This window comes from Esox lucius, chromosome 19, assembly GCF_011004845.1.
Source record: "Esox lucius isolate fEsoLuc1 chromosome 19, fEsoLuc1.pri, whole genome shotgun sequence".
NCBI lineage: Eukaryota > Metazoa > Chordata > Actinopteri > Esociformes > Esocidae > Esox > Esox lucius.
Genome location: NC_047587.1, coordinates 22,301,774 through 22,325,051, shown reverse-complemented (window position 1 = coordinate 22,325,051; position 23,278 = coordinate 22,301,774). Strand labels below are relative to the sequence as shown.

The 23,278-nt window shown below is 40.4% G+C and overlaps 1 protein-coding gene across 1 annotated transcript in view; it reads right to left on the bottom strand.

Annotated features, from left to right (window-relative positions):
* rasgrf1 (Ras protein specific guanine nucleotide releasing factor 1) overlaps positions 1 to 9,591 on the bottom strand; it is a 47,961-nt gene extending 38,370 nt beyond the window's left edge. The window contains exon 1 of the mRNA XM_013138860.3: positions 8,971 to 9,591. Coding sequence (XP_012994314.2) covers positions 8,971 to 9,246 — 276 coding nt within the window. The 5' untranslated portion in view covers positions 9,247 to 9,591. The remainder of the gene's footprint in view (positions 1 to 8,970) is intronic.
* Between the last annotated feature and the right edge of the window lie 13,687 nt (positions 9,592 to 23,278).

The window sequence follows — 23,278 nt, the reverse complement described above, 5'->3', positions numbered from 1 at the left end:
AAGCTTCCAAAGGGTGAAATGAGAATTGCAAAAATGGTATTGCGAGGTGAATATGAATGTTATGAATGTTATGAATGTTATAAAGCACATTGATAACAAGCCAACATACCATGAACACTGAAGGTAATCTACATACACTTTAAATCCCAAGGTTATCACCTTATTACTGATGGTCACTGTGCAACATCCTATACAGTATATATATATATATATATATATATATATATATATACATACAGCTGTGCTCATCCATTTGCATACCCTAGCAGAATATTTGAAGTTTTGGCATTGATTTTGAAAATATGACTGATCATGCAAAAACAGCCTTTTTTTAAGGATGGTGATCAAATGAAGCCATGTATTATCACATAGTTGTTTGGCTCCTTTTTAAATCATAATGATGACAGAAATCACCGAAATGGCCCTGATCAAAAGTTTACATACCCTTGAATGTTTGACCTTGTTACAGACAAGGTGACACACACAGGAGAAAATGGCAATTAAAGATGAATTTCCCAAACCTGTGGCTTTTTAAATTGCAATTAGTGTCTGTGTATAGTCCATTAGTTTCTTAGCTCTCATGTGGATGCACTGCAGCCTAGATACGGAGCCATGGGGAGCAGAAAATAACTGTCAAAGACCTGCGTAACAAGGTAATAGAACTTTATAAAGAATGAAAAGGATATAAAAAGATATTCAACCCCTTGCAAATGCCAGTCAGTACTGTTCAATCACTTATTAAGAAGTGGAAAATCCAGGGATCTCTTGATACCAAGACAAGGTCAGATAGACCAAGAAAGATTTCAGCCAAAACTGCTAGACAAATTGTTCGGGATACAAAGAAAAACCCACAGATAACCTTGGGAGAAATACATGTTGCTCTGGAAAAAGGCGGTGTGGTTGTTTCAAGGAGAACAATACGACAATACTTTAACAAAAATGAGCTGTATGGTCGAGTTGCCAGAAAGAAGCCTTTACTGCACCAATGCAGCAAACAAGACAATATGCCCGACAACACCAAAAATAGAGCTTTACGGTCAAAACCATAAGCACTATGTTTAAGGAGGGGCCAACAAGGCCTATAGTGAACAGAATACCATCCCCACTGTGAAGCATGATGGTGGCTCACTGATGTTTTGGGGGTGTGTGAGCTCTAAAGGCATGGGGAATCTTGTGAAAATTTATGGATAACAAGATGAATGCATCATGTTATCAGAAAATACTGGCAGACCATTTGCATTCTTCTGCATGAAAGTTGCGCATTGGGACGTTCTTGGACTTTCCAGCACGACAGTGACCCTAAGCACAAGGCCAAGTTGACTCTCCAGTGGTTACAGCAGAAAAATCTGAAGGTTCTGGAGTGGCAATCACAGTCTCTTGACCTTAATATCATCGAGCCACTCTGGGGAGATCTCAACCATGCGATTCATCCAAGACGACCAAAGACCTTGCATGACCTGGAGGCATTTTGCAGAGACTAATGGGCAGCTATACCACCTGCAAGAGTTTGGGGCCTCATAGACAACTATTACAAAAGACTTAAGGAGGGCAATACACAGTATAAGAACTAAGGGTATTCAGAATTTTTTTTTCTTTGTTGCCATGTTTTGTTTTATGATTGTGCCATTCTGTTATGATCTACAGTTGAATGTGAATCCCATAAGAAATAAAAGACATGTGTTTTGCCTGCTCACTCATTTTTTCTTTACAAATGGTACATACACTCACCTAAAGGATTATCAGGAACACCATACTAATACTGTGTTTGACCCCCTTTCGCCTTCAGAACTGCCTTAATTCTACGTGGCATTGATTCAACAAGGTGCTGAAAGCATTCTTTAGAAATGTTGGCCCATATTGATAGGATAGCATGGAGATTTGTGGGATGCACATCCAGGGCACGAAGCTCCCGTTCCACCTCATCCCAAAGATGCTCTATTGGGTTGAGATCTGGTGACTGTGGGGCCATTTCAGTACAGTGAACTCATTGTCATGTTCAAGAAACCAATTTGAAATGATTCGAGCTTTGTGAAATGGTGCATATCCTGCTGGATGTAGCCATCAGAGGATGGGTACATTGTGGTCATAAAGGGATGGACATGGTCAGAAACAATACTCAGGTAGGCCGTGGCATTTAAACGATGCCCAATTGGCACTAAGGGGCCTAAAGTGTGCCAAGAAAACATCCCCCACACCATTACACCACCACCACCAGCATGCACAGTGGTAACAAGGCATGATGGATCCATGTTCTCATTCTGTTTACGCCAAATTCTGACTCTACCATCTGAATGTCTCAACAGAAATCGAGACTAATCAGACCAGTGGTTATTTCAGTCAAAGTTGCTCTTCTATCAGCTTGAATCAGTCGGCCCATTCTCCTCTGACCTCTAGCATCAACAAGGCATTTTCGCCCACAGGACTGCCGCATACTGGATGTTTTTCCCTTTTCACACAATTCTTTGTAAACCCTAGAAATGGTTGTGCGTGAAAATCCCAGTAACTGAGCAGATTGTGAAATACTCAGACCGGCCCGTCTGGCATCAACAACCATGTCACGCTCAAAATTGCTTAAATCACCTTTCTTTCCCATTCTGACATTCAGTTTGGAGTTCAGGAGATTGTCTTGACCAGGACCACACCCCTAAACGCATTGAAGCAACTGCCATGTGATTGGTTGATTAGATATTTGCATTAATGAGAAATTGAACAGGTGTTCCTAATAATCCTTTAAGTTAGTGCAAATCACAAATTCTCCAAGTGTATGCATAATTTTGAGCACAACTGTAGGTTTTAGAGTAACATATGCTGCCATCCAGATCATGTCTTTTTCAGGGGAGGCCTTGTTTATTTCAGCAAGAAAATGCCAAACCACATTCAGCATGTATTACAACAGCATGGCTCTATAGTTAAAGAGTCTGGGTGCTAAACTGGCCTGCCTGCAGTCCAGACCTCTCACCTATTGAAAACATTTGGCGCATTATGAAACGAAAAATACAACAAAGGAGACCCCAAACTGTTGAGCAACTGAAATCAATGGAGCTACGCAGGTAACATGGAAGGAGAAAAATTATTTAAAGCTTGCATGCGTTTTATAACTCGCAAATGCTTTACTCAGTCGCTTGTGCTTTTTAATTAAGTCGTACGCGTGCTTTAGTAAGACATCCTTTGCAATGGTTTCGGTTCTTTCAATGAGTAAAACAGTTCAAAAGTTTAATATAATAGCTAGATGACTACACATTTGTAACCTGTAATATATAATACACAAGTAGGATATTATAGGCACTAACTGAGCACATAAATGCTGTCATGCTCACTGACATGAGAGGGCATGCACTTTTTGCAATTTTGTTCTCTCCATGTCTCCTCCGGGGCTCTGTAGAAACCCTCTATCAAGCAAGAATGGGAAAACATTTCACTTTCAAAACTACAGCAACTGGTCTCCTCAGTTCCTAAAAACTTACAGAGTACTGTTCAAACAAAAAACTAGGCAAGCCTAGTTCAGCCGGACCGCAATAGAAAGTATTATCCTCTATGAACAGATCCTCTTTTGCCACTGGCCGTTTTAACAGCTTCGTAAATGATACTGATACAGTTAAACTGACTAACATTTCTTACTAAGTTTACCTCCACCACAAATAGAGTCTATGAACTGTTTAGCTATTGCCACTGGCCGTTTGAACAGCTTATTAGCCAGTAATAGGTATTACCAGTATCTACTAATTTACTGGAATAGTCATAAGAATTGAGCAATTGCTAGCGAGACTGAAGACAAACTTTTCCATGAAAGAAACAGTCGCAATATAACCGTATACAGTGTTCGTTAAGGCTCACTGTAACGTAACAACTGCAGCCTATGTCGTAGCTAGCAAATGTGTTTGCCTATCCTGACCAAAAAACGCATGCACGGATGCATACTTCGAAAATCCACCGGAAACAGTCGCACTATAAGCGTAAACTGTTTTATTTCAGGCTTACTATAATGTAGTCACTGGAGGTTTTAGCCAGCGAGAAGTTATCGTCTATATGGAAGAATTCATTATGCATACTTCGCTTCGCCTGCGAGAAGATGCGAACATGGGACCTATAGTTGGCAAGTCAGCTTCTCTAACCATTACGTTATTTAACAAGGGGTACTCAGTTAGTCACTCAGTCAGTCAGTCAGTCACTCACTCAATAAGAGCCATTCACTCTTCTTTGCAAAAAGAGGTGATGCAACACAATGATAAACATGCCCCTGTCCCAACATTTGATATGTTGTCTTTGTTCTATTTTCAATTAAATATAGGGATAAATGATTTGCACATCATTGCATTCTGTTTTTATTTGCATTTAATGTTGCGTCCAAATTTTTAGGAAACAGGGTTGTATACTATATATATATATATATATAGTATACAACCCTGTTTCCTAAAAATTATATAAAATCAATGGATATATAATATATATAAATGTATATATACAGTAGGGAGAACAAGTATTTGATACACTGCCGATTTTGCAGGTTTTCATATTTACAAAGCATGTAGAGGTCTATAATTTTTATCATAGGTACACTTCAACTAAAACAAAAATCCAGAAAATCACATTGTATGATTTTTAAATAATTAATTTGCATTTTATTGCATGACATAAGTATTTGTTCACCTACCAACCAGTAAGAATTTCGTCTCTCACAGACCTGTTTGTTTTTCTTTAAGAAGCCCTCCTGTTCTCCACTCATTACCGGTTTTAACTGCACCTGTTTGAACTCGTTACCTGTATAAAAGACACCTGTCCACACACTCAATCAAACAGACTCCAACCTCTCCACAATGGCCAAGACCAGTGAGCTGTGTAAGGACATCAGGGATAAAATTGTAGACCTACAAAAAGCTGGGCTGGGCTACAGGACAATAGGCAAGCAGCTTGGTGAAAAGGCAACAACTGTTGGCGCAATTATTGGAAAATGGAAGAAGTTCAAGATAACTGTCAATCTCCCGTGGTCTGGCGTTTCATGCAAGATCTCACCTAGTGGGGCATCAATGATCATGAGGAGGGTGAGGGATCAGCCCAGAACTACACGGCAGGACCTGGTCAATGACCTGAAGAGAGCTGGGACCACAGTCCCAAAGGAAACCATTAGTAATACACTACGCCGTCATGGATAAAATTCCTGCAGCGCACGCAAGGTCCCCCTGCTCAAGCCAGCGCATGTCCAGGCCCGTCTAAAGTTTGCCAATGACCATCTGGATGATCCCGAGGAGGAATGGAAGAAGGTCATGTGGTCTGATGAGACAAAAATTTAGCTTTTTGGTCTAAACTCCACTCGCTGTGTTTGAAGGAAGAAGAAGGATGAGTATAACCCCAAGAACACCATCCCAACCGTGAAGCATGGAGGTGGAAACATCATTCTTTGGGGATGTTTTCTGCAAAGGGGACCGGACGACTGCACCGTATTGAGGGGAGGATGGATGGGGCCATGTATCGCGAGATCTTGGCCAACAACCTCCTTCCCTCCGTAAGAGCATTGAAAATGGGTCGTGGCTGGGTCTTCCAGCATGACAACGACCCGAAACACACAGCCAGGGCAACTAAGGAGTGGCTCCGTAAGAACCATCTCAAGGTCCTGGAGTGGCCTAGCCAGTCTCCAGACCTGAACCCAATAGAAAATCTTTGGAGGGAGCTGAAAGTCCATATTGCCCAGTGACAGCCCCAAAACCTGAAGGATCTGGAGAAGGTCTGTATGGAGGAGTGGAGTGGACCAAAATCCCTGCTGCAGTGTGTGCAAACCTGGTCAAGAACTACAGGAAACGTATGATCTCTGTAATTGCAAACAAAGGTTTCTGTACCAAATATTAAGTTCTTCTTTTCTGATGTATCAAATACTTATGTCATGCAATAAAATGCTAATTAATTACTTAAAAATCATACAGTGTGATTTTCTGGATTTTGTTTTAGATTCCATCACTCACAGTTGAACAGTACCTATTATAAAAAATTACAGACTTCTACATGCTTTGTAAGTGGGAAAACCTGCAAAATCGGCAGTGTATCAAATACTTGTTCTCCCCACTGTATATGTATAGAAACAAAATGTGATACTTGTGTGAAAAAAGTACATGAACTTTGGTTTTACACTAAGACATATAGAGTTATCCTATATTAAATCATGACATACTATATGTAATTACACCAAATGAACACTGACTGACCAATGAACACTCACACACGTGTATACACTCACCTAAAGGATTATTCGGAACACCTGTTCAATTTCTCATTAATGCAATTATCTAATCAACCAATCACATGGAAGTTGCTTCAATGCATTTAGGGGTGTGGTCCTGGTCAAGACAATCTCCTGAACTCTAAACTGAATGTCAGAATGGGAAAGAAAGGTGATTTAAGCAATTTTGAGCCTGGCATGGTTGTTGGTGCCAGACGGGCCAGTCTGAGTAATTCACAATCTGCTCAGTTACTGGGATTTTCACGCACAACCATTTCTAGGGTTTACAAAGAATGGTGTGAAAAGGGAAAAACATCCAGTATGCGGCAGTCCTGTGGGTAAAAATGCCTTGTTGATGCTAGAGGTCAGAGGAGAATGGGCCGACTGATTCAAGCTGATAGAAGAGCAACTTTGACTGAAATAACAACTCGTTACAACCGAGGTATGCAGCAAAGCATTTGTGAAGCCACAAAACGCACAACCTTGAGGCGGGCTACAACAGCAGAAGACCCCACCGGGTACCGGGTATGGTGTGGGGGATGTTTTCTTGGCACACTTTAGGCCCCTTAGTGCCAATTGGGCATCGTTTAAATGCCACAGCCTACCTGAGCATTGTTTCTGACCATGTCCATCCCTTTATGACCACCATGTACCCATCCTCTGATGGCTACATCCAGCAGGATAATGCACCATGTCACAAAGCTTGAATCATTTCAAATTGGTTTCTTGAACATGACAATAAGTTCACTGTACTGAAATGGCCCCCACAGTCACCAGATCTCAACCCAATAGAGCATCTTTGGGATGTGGTGGAACGGGAGCTTCGTGCCCTGGATGTGCATCCCACAAATCTCCATCAACTGCAAGATGCTATCCTATCAATATGGGCCAACATTTCTAAAGAATGCTTTCAGCACCTTGTTGAATCAATGCCATGTAGAATTAAGGAAGTTCTGGAGGCGAAAGGGGGTCAAACACAGTATTAGTATGGTGTTCCTAATAATCCTTTAGGTGAGTGTATATGTGAGAGTATAGTGGGAGTTTGATTTTCTAATAATTATTTGCTATGAGCAGGAATGTATGTTAGCTTGGAGACTGTAGTAAGATGCAAAGGGGCAGGACAAGTACAGTCTGTATGCCGCTGACATTGTACTGAGTTGTGATCCGGGCCTGTTGACTAGCAACTATACAGTGAGACTGGTAAGTGATCATTCCTTCAAATGCATACTTCACAAACACTTACAAAACAACATCATAGTCTATTGTTTTTTTTTTATTAGTAAACCATTGAATAATCGTGTTCAACATAATAAATCAAAACAAGTACATTTCTCTAGCAATTTACAAGTTCATGAAATTAGTAGTTTCATTATTTTATGAGGGGAACTGGGAGAGCAAAATACTAGCCACTATGCCACATACTGCTTTGTCAGCACAGTGACAGCTGTTCACAGGAAAGGCCTGGGCTCACTTTGGATTGTAGCCCTGTACAGTTACATAGACTGCAGGCAAAACACAACAAATTAAAAAAACACTAGCATCACCTCAATCCAATCTCCCAATCACTTATAATATATTTTTATTTCAGTAATAGAAAACACCATATTAGTTAATGGCTGTTATCTGTAAGTAATGGTTTGAACCATAATAAGGTGAAGGGTATCAGTTAACCAACATTGGAAGAAGCAGACTTTTAATTGTTACTACAGTTTTAACACTATATATCCCATTTAAAATAATCCTTGCTGCATTCGTTTAAAGTCTGCCCTGCTTTGTCGTTATCTATTTACTATTATTTTCATTATCCAACCAAGATAAATGTTTACGTTTTCTTTCAACCAGATTTTAACAGTCTCAGCTACCATTCAATTATCCCAATGTAAAGAAATAACTAATCTGGATTCTCTAAACGCAAAATACAGTGTATCAACACATAAAAACAAGTTATGATGACACCCGTTCTCGCTTGAAATAGACCTACAGACTTGTTGTTTAACACAATTTGCTGCAGACGCAGTTGCCAAGGTAGGATGCTATTAATACCAGTGAGAGTTATATCAATACGTCAAACAGTGATTTTACGTCAATTGTCCACAAGATGGCGACTCTGGGAAGCAATGCATTACACTTTAGCGCAATTTTCTTGCCGGAAACAAATAGGGAAAAACAGTATCAGCAAACTCTCAGATAACGTTACATTGGGTATGTTTGGCAGGAACAGAGCGATTAACCACATCAAAATGAAAAAAAAGAAAACATGTAGGCAATACATATGGATTAAGGAATTAATTGTATTTTTACTTAATTGGCCATTAGTTGCCTAATGCATGTCCAAAACAAGTAACCCAAATAAAGGCACAATGCAGCAAAACTGTGAGACTGCTTGGTATTCAATAAGGTGTTGATTATAGAATCATTAATCCGATGCACAGATTACACAACTCAAGCACAATGAGCAAGCAAACTGCTCTACGTTTCATCTGAGATTAGGTAGGTTATAATTTGATTGTAATAATTACGCCGTATCAAGAGGAACAGAAACAATTAATGGGCCCAACACCTGAGCTTCAAGCAGTCTATGTTACTTATTTAAAAAACGACACTACTAAACCGTCTTATTCACATTATCAGCTGTTTTCACCATCTTCATTGATATGCACGTCGGTAGCATCTATCTGATGCATAATTTATGTTAATTCGATAAAATAATGACACATGCAAAAACATTTTACAACTTATGTCTGTATGTGTGTTATTCCTACCTGCTTTTCTAAACACTCCTTTGATGATTGTGAGGGTTTAGGTGACGGCGCCCTGTCACACAGACAGCCCTCCAACAGGTACAATCCTGCGGGTCGAGAGCTGGACTCGCTTTCAAAGTAAAACAACATATTTTGTAATAAAGCGAACCACTTTGTGTGCCATTTTGTGTTGTCTGAGCTCTTTTTGCTCAAGCAACCTCGCCTCGTACCATCCTTCTTTGCCAAAAGACCCAAGTAGGTAACATGACCATCATTAAGTCGTATTCCCTTCTGCATTTTGATAAGGAGACTTGGGTTGAAAAAAGCTACTTGATCCTTACATCCTCTTAAATCCGGTCCCCAGACATACGAGCACTTTCTGACTGCGGACAAGCCGTCCGCTGTGTGCCCTGCATTCACGGTATTTGGATGAAGTGAAAAAGAGAGAAACAAAACGAAGAACACTGGTCTATCATCGTAAATTCGCTTGTCAGTGCTTTGATTTCCACATTCCTCCGCAAAAAAAGACAATGCAAACCGACTGTCAGTTTAAAATAATACTGGCTAAGGAAGATTACAGCGCACGGGATTAAATTTCTCGTATTCTCACGTGAAATCTTAAGAAACCAGCGGACTCCGTGCTGAGCAAGGCAGACAGCAAAGTCACGTGACGTATCATTGGGAAAAGCACATTTCAGAACCCTGGACAGCGAATTCAAAACAATTGAAAGTGAAGACATTTGGTGAGCTGTTTTTTTTCTTCATGAAGGTAATACCTTTTTCTCCTCAGGTGTTTTGAAAGAAACATTCCCCATTAAAATTGAAGATGCATTGTTAGTTATAAACACTGAAGTTTGAATTTGAATGAGGATAAGTCAATGTTACTCAGAAAAGGTATGTTACTCAGAAAATAAGGTAGATAAAACTCATTAGGCTACCCATAGGAAAGAGTAGGCATAAGGCAAGGGGCCACAGGGTTTAAGGGTTAAAGTTAGTCTTGAATATCCCAGAAGTCCATGTGACTTCACCAACATAATAACAAACAACTGTAAAGCTCAGTATAATTCACCACACACTTCAAAAAGGGGTTGTATTTCAAATATATACATTTTATACATTTGGTTGATGATTATGTCACTTATAAATTGAAGGAACTAGATTTTGACCAGTTTTAGATTATTTCCAAATAGTCAATTAATAGTTAATTAATGTAACAAATGAATTTAATATATAAAGAGAGTATTGCAATTGCAGTACAAGAATCGAAGATGAAATTCTCTGGGGATTTAACATGTTTGCAAGGACAAAGATGCAGCCAGAAGGGAGGGAAATGCAAGAGTGAGCTTCCCCAAACCCCGCTCTGGTTTATATCCCAAAACAAAAGGCATGGGGGTTAGTTTACTGACCAAAGAATAACCAACAAGTCCTAAAGAATTGACCATTATCAATCAGGGACACATTCCGATCTGTTCTGGGACCATCTCATAAGACAACGTAGAGTTATCTCAAGAAGCAAGCCAGCTAGGCAATAACAAGCAAACCTTTTGTCCCTGCATTCACACCTTACAGAAGCATCTGGTAACCATTAACATTCCAATGATTGCATACCAGGAATGAAATAAAGTACATGTCTAAACCAAATAATGAAGAATCATTGAATATGTAAATAAACATAGATTTGACTTTTTTCAGTTCCTTCAACATAAACTAGGGTTTATGGTTATGACCTCAGTTTCCTTGATGGTGAAAACAAGAGGAAACACATTAGAGGAGCATGCTCAAATGCACGAACACAGCCTGATCATCAATTCAATAATGCTTTTAAAGACATTGGCGGGTACTGATTGACTGTTCAGTAGGGACAGTGCCAAATGGCGCTGTGATCCATTCCAAAAAAAATTTAAAGTATAATTTCTTTGCTCTGTTTAACATGCAAGGCACAAATTAATAATACTGGCAAGTGGAATGTGTGGGTTTAGCCCTGCCTTCCAGGGTGTAGGAATAAGGTATATATACACTCACCTAAAGGATTATTAGGAACTCCATACTAATACTGTGTTTGTCCCCCTTTCGCCTTCATCATTCTACGTGGCATTGATTCAACAAGGTGCTGAAAGCATTCTTTAGAAATGTTGGCCCATATTGATAGGATAGCATCTTGCAGTTGATGGAGATTTGTGGGATGCACATCCAGGGCACGAAGCTCCCGTTCCACCACATCCCAAAGATGCTCTATTGGGTTGAGATCTGGTGACTGTGGGGCCATTTCAGTACAGTGAACTCATTGTCATGTTCAAGAAACCAATTTGAAATGATTCGAGCTTTGTGACATGGTGCATTATCCTGCTGGAAGTAGCCATCAGAGGATGGGTACATGGTGGTCATAAAGGGATGGACATGGTCAGAAACAATGCTCAGGTAGGCCGTGGCATTTAAACGATGCCCAATTGGCACTAAGGGGCCTAAAGTGTGCCAAGAAAACATCCCCCACACCATTACACCACCACCACCAGCATGCACAGTGGTAACAAGGCATGATGGATCCATGTTCTCATTCTGTTTACGCCAAATTCTGACTCTACCATCTGAATATCTCAACAGAAATCGAGACTAATCAGACCAGGCAACATTCTTCCAGTCTTCAACTGTCCAATTTTGGTGAGCTCGTGCAAATTGTAGCCTCTTTTTCCTATTTGTAGTGGAGATGAGTGGTACCCGGTGGGGTCTTCTGCTGTTGTTGTGCGTGTTGTGGCTTCACAAATGCTTTGCTGCATACCTCGGTTGTAACAATTGGTTATTTCAGTCAAAGTTGCTCTTCTATCTGCTTGAATCAGTCGGCCCATTCTCCTCTGACCTCTAGCATCAACAAGGCATTTTCGCCCACAGGACTGCCGCATACTGGATGTTTTTCCCTTTTCACACCATTCTTTGTAAACCCTAGAAATGGTTGTGCGTGAAAATCCCAGTAACTGAGCAGATTGTGAAATACTCAGACCGGCCCGTCTGGCACCAACAACCATGCCACGCACAAAATTGCTTTCCCATTCTGACATTCAGTTTGGAGTTCAGGAGATTGTCTTGACCAGGACCACACCCCTAAATGCATTGAAGCAACTGCCATGTGAATGGTTGATTAGATAATTGCATTAATGAGAAATTGAACAGGTGTTCCTAATAATCCTTTAGGTCAGTGTACGACTCACACCTTATCGCTCTTATTCAGGCCAGCTCTCCACAGCAACTTAGGACTGCATAGGCCACACAAGTTATTACTCCACATTATACTCCCCACTCAGAGAACCATGGTCTTTTTTCGGTGGGTCACTCTGTGCAACACACTATGGGATAGTAGAACAGTAGAACTAAGCCCAGAGGGGCAGGTCACTGAATGTGGCGGCCTGAAGCAGCTTACTCATGGGAGCGCCTAGGCATGACAGCAAACTCCTGAGAGCACCTTGTGTGCCTGGATGGGTCCACGTGATGGAGCCTCACCCGTTATGTGGTCGCCCCTAAACGGGCAACACTTGCCTTCTGCTGTGATGTGGCAGGGGGACATTCTTCCTAACGCAATGTCATATTTTCTGTCAAGATGAGCTCAGGCAAAAAGGTGTGACTTTCCAGCAAACAGCTGAAGCGGAACCACTACCAGTGTGACGCGTTCTGTAGGGCAAAGAAGAGAGAGGCTGTCCTGGAGCAAGTCAGACTGCCATTCATCCAGTTTAGGCTGCACCACATCCCAGGAGACTGCGGAAAACCTTGGCCATGCCTGTTCTTTTTGGGTTGTGAGACGGACTGAACCAAAGTCTGCAAGTGGGCAGTTCAGCCACCAACACTCACAAGAACACAACCTTCCAATCAAGAGTGGCGGGAGCAGCAGGTGACAGAAGTTTTACAGGCTGGGGGGACAAGGGCTTCTGTTATTTAATGAACATTTAGGGTCTTGTCTCTTTTGCAGTTGATTGCCAGCAAGGCCAAGAAGAAAGCATCTCCCATACTGATTCTTAAGTATATTTTCAAGAACCACAGACAGGATCTACTGTGCTCGTGTATCTTTTTTGAGCTTAAGCAGAAACAGAAATTCCAGTGTGGGGTTAACAGTACTATGTTTTTTGCCTTTTGAGGGGCACAATCAAAAGGTGAAACATAGGCCTGCTTAAGCCAGGTTTCTGAGTGAAATATGCTTATAAGTAATTATTACATTTATTAAACAGAAATTATATCTTTAAGTAAACAAATATGAATGCAGTTGATTATTTTCTTTAGGCACCAGGGTTATTCTTTTGAGGTGCTTTAGGATATTGTACTTTTTACCTGACAAAGACTTGGCTGCAGAAAATTATGGTCCAGTAACAAAAAGCAGATTTCCTGCACTGTACTGGCCCTCTGGGATGGAGTGAGATGTCTCCTGTACTGGCCCTCTAGGATGGAGTGAGATGTCTCCTGTACTGGCCCTCTGGGATGGAGTGAGAAATCTCCTGTACTGGCCTTCTGGGATGGAGTGAGATGTCTCCTGTACTGGCCCTCTGGGATGGAGGGAGATGTTTCCTGTGCTGGCCCTCTGGGATAGAATTAATTGTTTTCTGTACTGGCCCTCTGGGATGCAGTGAGATGTTTCCAGAGCAGTCATCATTAAAGGACAGTAAGGAATACCACACTTTATTCACATAAAACATCCATTTGTCCTTTCTTAATTGTTTCAACACACTTCAGTGTATTTAGAAATGTTATATTAAGAAAGTAAAGTAAATTGAACACTTTAAGCCTAACCCAAAATGTTAACATAGGCTGTCATTTGACACTTATTGCAGATCAAAGTGCTTTACTCTAGCACAGGGGTATCAAACCGATTCCATGGAGGGCCTAGTGTCTGCAGGTTTTAGTTTTTTCCTTTAAATTGGCTCCCAGTTCAGACCTAAACAACCAGGTGAGGGTAGAGACTAACCAATTAATGACCTAATTAATCAATCAAGTACAAGGTGAAAGCAAAAACCTGCAGACACTCGGCCCTCCATGGAACCGGTTTGACACCCCTGATCTAGCAGAATAAAAGGAAATCCATTATCTTAACTTCACACATTATTCAAAGAGTAAGAAACTGTAGCTTAGTTCCTCTTATGGCAAAGATCCTGGCCTCCTTCAGAGTCTGGCCACATTTCCACCAATCCCTACCATGGCTCTCTTCCTCCAGCCAGCCAGACCCACACATACAAGAGTGGCACAGACTCATTCAGACCACTGACGGCTCTCTGTTCTTCTCTACTCTGTCTGCACCAAACAGATTGCTGCAGTCCTCCATTATCTCTCTCTTCGTATTTGTCTCTTTTCCTAAACCGAACAAGAGCTAAAACTTTCACCCTCTCTTTCTCTTTTTTACTCTCTCTTTCTATCACCACATTCTTCAGAGCAATTAGGTGCTATTGCCCTTTGGTAGCTCTCTTCTCCTGTATTATATTTCATGACACTGATTAGTCCCAGGGTAGCAGATTCTCGACAGCTATACAACATAGGCTTTATGACATATTTCATGCAATTTAATCGATGGAGCCTCATAAAATACAATTTGTTGCTGGATAATGCTATCATTCAAAGGCAGAAACAGATTGCCTCAGATATTCACTATACATAAAAGGTCAATGCAGGTATCAATCAATCAATCACATTTATTTATAAAGCTCTTTTTACATCAGCAGTTGTCACAAAGTGCATTTACAAAACACCCAGCCTGAAACCCCAAGGAGCAAGCAACAAACATGTTGACACACAGTGGCTAGGAAAAATAAACATCAGAGGGGCCTTTATTTGGGAAGAAACTTAGGGAGGAACTTTGTATTTTGTGAAGCTGCTGATACTCTTGATTTTTAGTTAGTTATCCTAAGACTTTAATTAATTAAATAAAGGTGGCTTTGCTATCAAGGAACTGTGTGCATTCAACAACTCACCGAAAAGTGTAAACTTAGGAAATTCTATTCTATTTATGAACAACTCAGGGTCTTATATGCACACTCTAGACACAATACATGATGCCTTTAGATTTGTAAGAAACACATGAACTCCAACACATTTCTGGACCTTATATCAGTTATCATGATGGCCAATGTTAACTTTAAGGAGACCGACTCACTCGTAAATGTTTGTTTTTGGCCATAGCTGCATATTCAACCTGTGCAGTTCATTTTCTGCATGTAGCATAGTTCACTCCGTGGTTAGTTAGACATTTTGCTTATGAGGCTATTCAATAATTTTTTGTAAGGTTGGAAAGCGGTTAAGGAGGGCGGTCATGTACCATGCACAATTTCCCACCCAGTGTGGAGCCAGGCAGACTGTCAGTGGGGGATGGTCAACTCAGCTCAACGGCAGGGGTAGCTCGCTGTGTAGCGAGTTTAGAAAGGGTGAGAGTAACAATATATCGTAAGCTCACTTCACAGCTCGCATAAAATGGTGCCAATGAAGCAATTTAATTGGCAATAGAAATACTGTTATTATTAGTTTTACATTTCACATGTATTCAAAAATTTACAAAAGAGAGTACAATAAACGTTGTGCTGTTTAACTATCTACACGTTTGCCTCCTTTCTCTAGTGACTTCTTGTGGTGGGTTGGGCAATTGGGGACATAGGCCTGAGAATGTGTGTAGGTTATTGCAGAAATGTCCAAATTGTACAGTTTAATAAGAAGTAGAAACACGTTGGGTGCGTTTAGGAGGACTCAGGAGGACACTTGCTCAGGAGGACAAGTACCGATCACCTGTAGCAAGCCCACTGGGAGTTGCTGTGATGAGGCATGGCCACAACCATGAACTGGTCGTCATGAAAAAGAACGGCCGAATAAGGGTGTAAAATATAATAATAAATATGATGGAGGTGACATTACATAAAGTTCACTCAAACGTAGGACACGTCCAGTTCACTTAGGTGTAGGAAAGCAATATCAATGATATTTTAACAACCCTGAGTTAACAGAATTGTTGAAATATTTTGAGAAATCTCTGAAATATTTTAGATCAGTCAAACCTTAGTATGTTTGGATTCAAGTTTTTAAGGTCATCGCGCTCTGGATCTAATTCAAATTGTTTTCATTGTTCATTGTTCATTATAAGCGAGGCACCAAAAAAGTAAAAACATAATATCAATAGATTGTGCTGCCGATTCAATCTGACCTTGATCATTCATTTATGTACACTACTCTATTTACAGAAATACGTACTGGTACTATTTAATGGCTCACAATTTTTATTATTATCAGCTGAGGAACCCGTTATGGGGTTGTTGGATCTCATGGCATAATGTCCTGTGTCCTGTGCTAGTGTTATGTTTCACAGTGGATATACAGCCGGGCTATAAATCTTCCAGCACACAGGCTGAGCACCCAATTTGTTTAAAAGGCACACCCTTTGATCTGCTGCTGTCAGTCCTCTGGCTACTTCGCTCTCTCTCTTATGAGATTTATTTACGGCTTCATCCCTGTTGTTATCTGCTCTCTCTACCATCCACAGGCTACTGTTGTCAATCCCTCTTTCACCCTCATGTTTACATTATGTTAGATCGAATAAAATTCTGGATAGATTTATTCTATTTTGCATTATTATTTCCATAACTTTTGAATTTACACAGGCACGTTTGAGACATACCACGAAGGACCGTGGCCGACAGTTGGGTCAAAATCAAGCGATATGTGTGCACGGTGCAGAAACTTCATGCCGTTCTGTCACAATTGTCTTCACATGTGCAAAACTCCGGGGGGGGGGGGGGGGGGGGGCAGGGGTGGCTCTACTGAAAATGTGTCTCACTCTTCCTCGGAAGGTGGCGTCTTGAGCTATCTATATCTGCAAGTTTACACACAAAATAATGTAGCATATCGATACTTCTTCGATATGTCTCTGAAAATATATCGTAGTGTAAACATGACCTGATGCAGCAATTGAATGAAAGCCAAAACGAATCTAATGGATGAACTGGACAAAGTATCTAGATTTGAAAAAATAGGAGCAGATGTCTTTCTTTTCTGTAATTGTATCCAATGTGAGCTTAAGCCACCCATCAACAACTAATCTTTACGGCCCATTTAAAAAAACATTTGCATAGAAACACATGTGAGAGGCTGATAACATTGGGTCTATTGTTGTTATGCTCTCCTAGAGCCAAGGGGAAAGCATCAAACATCTGGACTGTTGTAATGGGTGGACTCTGGCTACACAAAACATACACAACACAGATAATCAACACATGCATCACTTGTCCATTTAGAGACGCCTCTCGACTCCTTTCTTCAACAGATTCAGAGCAGAGAAAAGCCACTATTTGTTTGAGTCAATCTGATTCAGCATTCCTCCGGTAGCTAAGGCAACGTGCTGCTGGAGCTCCAATTGGGCTGTCTCCCCGACTGCTCTAAGGCAGAAGAATGGCTCTGCAACTCTGCTGGAGACCCCCTTCCCCCCATACACCAACCCATTGGGAGATTCTCAATTGCATGCGCCTCGTTTTCTTGCTCTTCTCTTTACTTTTCAAAAATCCATTGGAGGAGAAGGTCAGAGGGGAGGGACCTCTGGGTTTCTCATCAAATGGGTTTTGAGAAGGAGACGAGGAGAGAGGATGTGAGGTGTATAAGCAATTGAGATCTCCCTCCTGTCTGTAGCATACCCACACGCACATTTCCTACAGAGGGGGAGATGGCACGTTGGTCGTCAGTCTATACAATGCATGGATAGCTAGTTATCCATACCTCTTGTGGTGTTAAGGCGCATTTAAAACTATGTTGAATGCATATATTGATTCACAGGCTATAATAGAATAGTCACGGCCATTTACAATCCAATATTTTGAGGGAATGTATTTCCATGTTTTCCACTTGCATGAAAGTAGTCATGATTATGTATCTGTGATATTCCCACATTGTTCAGAGAATGTCCAGAGAATGCTGTGGTTGCAGTATCCCTAGTCTTCTCTTCCTTTGGCTCCTAATTACTTGAGAGGGCTTCTAATTTACCATTCACTTTTACAACGACATTCTCTAATTACACTTTCCTTTTTTAGAAACAGGCTGATGTTTTTTTTTTCCTTCAAGCCCCTTCTAATGCCCATTGTGGGTTCTTCATATGCATACCCAGAGTGGATGGAGCACTGAGTAAGCAAAACGTACAAATTAACATCACTGAAACATGATTATCCTCTGAAGAATCAGGAAGAGAATGTCGAAGGTATAGAGGCCCGTGCAGAGGATGAGGGAATACAGAGGAAGCAGCAATGCAGTGATTTTGTGGCATCATATTCCATCTGAACTCTCCCATCAATTTGGGAGCTTACACTGGGAATCCAACAATGGCAGCCATGATTTCTGGAGGCTAGCTCATTCAATATGACCACATTAACACGTAAAATAACCACCCACACACAGTTGTCATTGAAGGATATAACCAGAGGCGTCGCTAGGATCACAATACAATAGAAGAGATAAATAATTACAAAAACACAAATCAGTGACAGATTCAAAGCAAATGGCGGAAATCTTAGTCAAAGAACGACTTAAAGGCCTACAAATGCTATACACGTTGATAATGTCACGTGGCAAAAGAATGATCGAATCTTCAGTGTCTTCCCAAGGTTCTTTTGAACGTTTTGGAAAACTGTCTAACTTGCATTTTGTCCATCACCGATATTTAACGGCAATCCATCATTGATCTCCACAGCCTACAGTACAGTGACACTATCAAAGCGCTGTAGAAAAGAAGTGCCTTGCTTAAAATCCATTTCGCACTCCCTCACCAAAGCCCTTGATTAGATGGAAATGTACTCTTGCCCCTCCAATGTGTGGTGTACTGGAATCTCTTAGTTGGCACACAGGGCACGTACTAATCGGTTTCATGAGCAGCTTGCTCTCATATATAGTTGGGATTGAGTGTGACCCTCTCTCACATATTAAATGAGCCCTCTGTGTAGGAAATATTTGTTTTGCCTTGCAGTTACCTACTGTGCTACTGGATAACTTTCAGGTAAAAGAGGCCTCCTGGTCATCGTTACCTTTCGGAGGGAAACATTGGAGTGTTCAACGATTAGACGTGGACCAGACCATTTTTTAAACGTTAAGATAACCTTGTCAACCTTTCTAGTCTGAGGGCGAGGTCTTTATGTGTCAAACCGCTGCAGACACAATGCAACCTCCACAGGACTAGACACAGCAATGCTACAAAACCTCTTTAAAGAGGCTTGTTCTCTCTCCTCTGTGTTCTCGGGCTTGCAGTGGACAGCTATGGAGGGGACATGATGGGTTATTGGTGAGGATGCAGCTTTCAACCACAATTTACTTTGTGATATGATGATTTCCTTCTCGCTGGGCCTCGTCCCCGGGCAAAGATAGCTCCATGGACTGGTTATTTTGAATGCAGATATGTTGAATACAGATGTTGATTTACATGGAATAATATACTTGGTGATGCACAGTGTTACTGAACACTCATCAATGTCTCTCTCATTGTCTCTCTCATTGTCTCTCTCATTGTCTCTCTCATTGGCTCTCTCATTGGCTCTCTCATTGGCTCTCTCATTGGCTCTCTCATTGGCTCTCTCATTGGCTCTCTCATTGTTTTTCTCAGCTTTTTCACAGTCTACTATTTTTATAATTTAGCCGATACAAACAGTCTTTATAAAAAAAAAATGTAACAGGATACTTGGGGGATCCTGAATGGGACAGTCAGCGTTCCCCTTGACATTCGTAAGCACATCAGTATGCCCTTCTATGTTTGGTGGTACAGTTTGCGAGGGAGGGATTGCAATCACCTACTGGAACCTTTTTCAATTAGCTAATAAGGGCAGACGGCTCATCTAAATTCACTGATATTATTATTACAAAAAAACTATATGAAGAATGATTCATACACTATACTTGCTTTAAATATATGTGGGTTGGTTAAGCAGGTAAGAAATTCTACTTTCTTCACTAAGTTGCGAGGTACTGCTACTCTAATATGGAAAGCTTTTCCCTTGCAACAAATTAAAACTGTTTGATCACAGTAGGTGAGATCAAATTAACCTCAGTAACTCTTCTGAATATTTATGGGCAGAAAAAGTTAAACCCATCTTATTCAAAAAGATGCTAGTCCTAATACTGGATAGCTCAGACTAATCTGGTCGCCAAAATCTTAACTGCCGGCTGGAATTCTTAGAAAGATTTTCTACTCAACGTGCACACAAAACCAAATTGACTTCTTCCTGGTCAGTGCAAAATTACATCCTTACATCAGTAATGTTAAATACCACAGCATTGTAATTTCTGACCCCACAAATTACTGGTTAAAAATGCGGTTAGTTTTAGTCAACATAGAAGTGACATGATATCCCTAGATCAGCTGTTTAACATGAACACATAAAGCTGGTCTAGAACACTTTGTCCGGCATGAAAACTAGTGTCGGTATAGCATCTCGACATTAGATCATTCAGTCATTACCATCACGCCAAGTTTTAATATTTCGTTACACATCGTTAAGCAATGTGTTAAACTGACTAACATATCAGTTTACCTCCACCACAAGTAGCATCTATGTATGGCTTTTTTATGGCTTTTGCCAAAAATGTATGGATTTTGAACAGTTTATTAACCAGTTTATTAGCCAGTAATAGGTTTACTTGCATCTAACTTACTACTTGAACTTAACACAGCCAAAGCTATTTCATGGTGCAAAATGTGAATTACAATAATACAATAACTATCAATATAGGTGATGATAACTGACAAAAGTGAAAAGACGAGATAATCGTGGAAACCCCTTTTCTTTTACTATCCATGGTGTTTTTATCTAGACTATATTACTCCAAAAATCATGTACGGATTTGCGTACTTCCAAAATCCGCCAGAAATAGTCATAATATAAACAGTCTTGTTTTAGGCTTACTATAATGTAGCTACGGAAGGTTGAAGCAGGGAAAGTTTTTGTCTATCCTGACCCAAAAAGCATGTCAGTCAGTCAGTCAGTAAGAGACATTCACTCTTCTTGGCCGGCTCTGCTAACGCGGAGTGTTTGGCTAGCTACTGTGGATATAAAAAGTCTAAGCAGTCTATGCAGTCTGAGCAGTGAATGTTTTTGCTCCAAACATAGCTTTTGGAATTATGGCCAAAAAGTTCAACCTTGGTTTCATCAGACCATAACAAATTTTCCCACATGCTTTTGGGATACTTGATGTTTGTTTTTGCAAACTTCAGCCGGGCTTGAATGTTTTTCTTTGTAAGAAAAGGCTTCTTTCTTGCTACTCTACCCCATAGCCCATTCATATGAAGAATACGAGGGATTGTTGTCACATGTAGCACACAGCCAGTACTTGCCAGAATTTCCTGCACTTCCTTTAATGTTGCTGTAGGCCTCTTGGAAGCCTCCCAGACCAGTTTTCTTCTCGTCTTTTCATCAATTTTGGAGGGTAGTCCAGTTCTTGGTAATATCTCTGTTGTGACATATTTTCTCCACTTGATTATGACTGTCTTCACTGTGTTCCATGATATATCGAATGCTTTGGAAATTCTTTTGTACCCTTCTCCTGACTGATATCTTTCAACAATGAGATCCCTCTGATGCTTTGGAAACTCTCTGTGGACCATGGCTTTTGCTCTGAGATGCAACTAAGAAAATGTCAGGAAAATCCTACTAGAACAGCTGAACTTTATTTGTGATTAATCAGAGTCACTTTAAATGACAGCAGGTGTGTAATGACTTCTATATAACATGAGTTTGAATGTGATTGGTTAATTCTGAAAACACCCACATCCCTAGTTATAAGAGGGTGTGCACAATTACACAACCAGGTTATTGTAAGGTTTTTGACAGACCGCGTAAAGCAGAGCCTGCTAAGAAGAGCGAATGTCTCTTACTGAGTGACTGACTGACTGATCGACTACCCCTTGTTAAATAGCGTAGTGGTTAGAGACACAGGCTCCGGAACAACAGTCAAAATGCATCATGCCTGAGTTTCAGGACAGAAAAAACTTCGCTGGCTACAACTTTATGTAGCTACGTAATAGGAAACCTAAAATAAAACGGTTCTGGTGGATATTGGGATTTGTTCAGGATAGACAAACACTTCACTTCACGATTCTCTCGTCTACTCACTTGACAAAAAAGTCAGTTATTGTTCTTGATGGCCATTCAAGGCTTCATTACTGTTCTTCTAGCAGCAGGATATTATGCTAGCAGTGTTAACTCAGATTATCTTTTTCAAAATAAAAGCCATCATTGAACAATATAAGTTAATATAGTTAACAGTCTTGTCTGTACATCTTATGTTTAATGTCCGTTCCAATATAATTCCTATCTGTTCTTTTTCACAGACTATATTGTTAACTATGTTGCCTTATACATTTAAATTATGGCTTTTATTGTGATAAAGAAAATCTGAGTGCTGCCAGCATAATATCCTGCTGCTAAAATAATGTGAATGAAGCCTCAAATGTGCATCACTAGTTATTGTCACCTATATTGATAGATACTTTATCTAATTCATACACAATTGGCTAATTAGCTGTTAAAACAGCCAGTGGCCAAAGAGGATTTGTTCAGGATAGACAAAAACCGCACTGGCTACATGATTCTCTCATCTTTTCACTTGACGATAAAGTCTGTTAATTTCACCTTTATTGATACAGTAGTTATTGTATCAATGTCATTCACGAATGGCTAATAAGCTGTTAAAATGCCCAGTGGCAAAAGCCATAAAGTTCATAGATGCTATTTGTGGTGGAGGTAAACTTAATAAGAAATGTTACTCAGTTTAACACATTATAATGCCTGGCATCTAGCTACATATTACTTGCTAATAAGCTTTTAAAACGGCCAGTAGCAAAAGTCATACAGTTCATAGATACTATTTGTGGTGGAAGTAAACTTAATAAGAAACGTTACTCAGTTTAACGCTAGCTTATGGTGTCTAACAAAATATTCATCACTTGGCGTGACGTTAATGAGTGAAAATAATATAATGTGAAGAGGCTATACTAAAGCCCAGCGTGTGTGCAGTTTGGAGGTGTAGTTGTTAATGATAATGCCTTTCACGTGGGTGACCTGGGTTCAATTCTCGAGAGGGCAGCCACGGTTTACATATTTTATTGTGGCCCGGCTGAACTAGGTTTGCCTGGTTTCTTGTTATTTTTCATTTTTCCCCCACAAATATTTTTCAATGAATTGTTCACTTTATAGGTCACAATAAAAGTGGAAAAAAGTTCTGACATGATTTATCTTTGTCTCATTCTTTTACATCATAAAAATATGGCATTTTCACAGGGGTGTGTAGACTTTTTTATATCCACTGTACACAGACTGTAGGCCAGTGATGAAGAAGCACGGCCTCTTTGGGA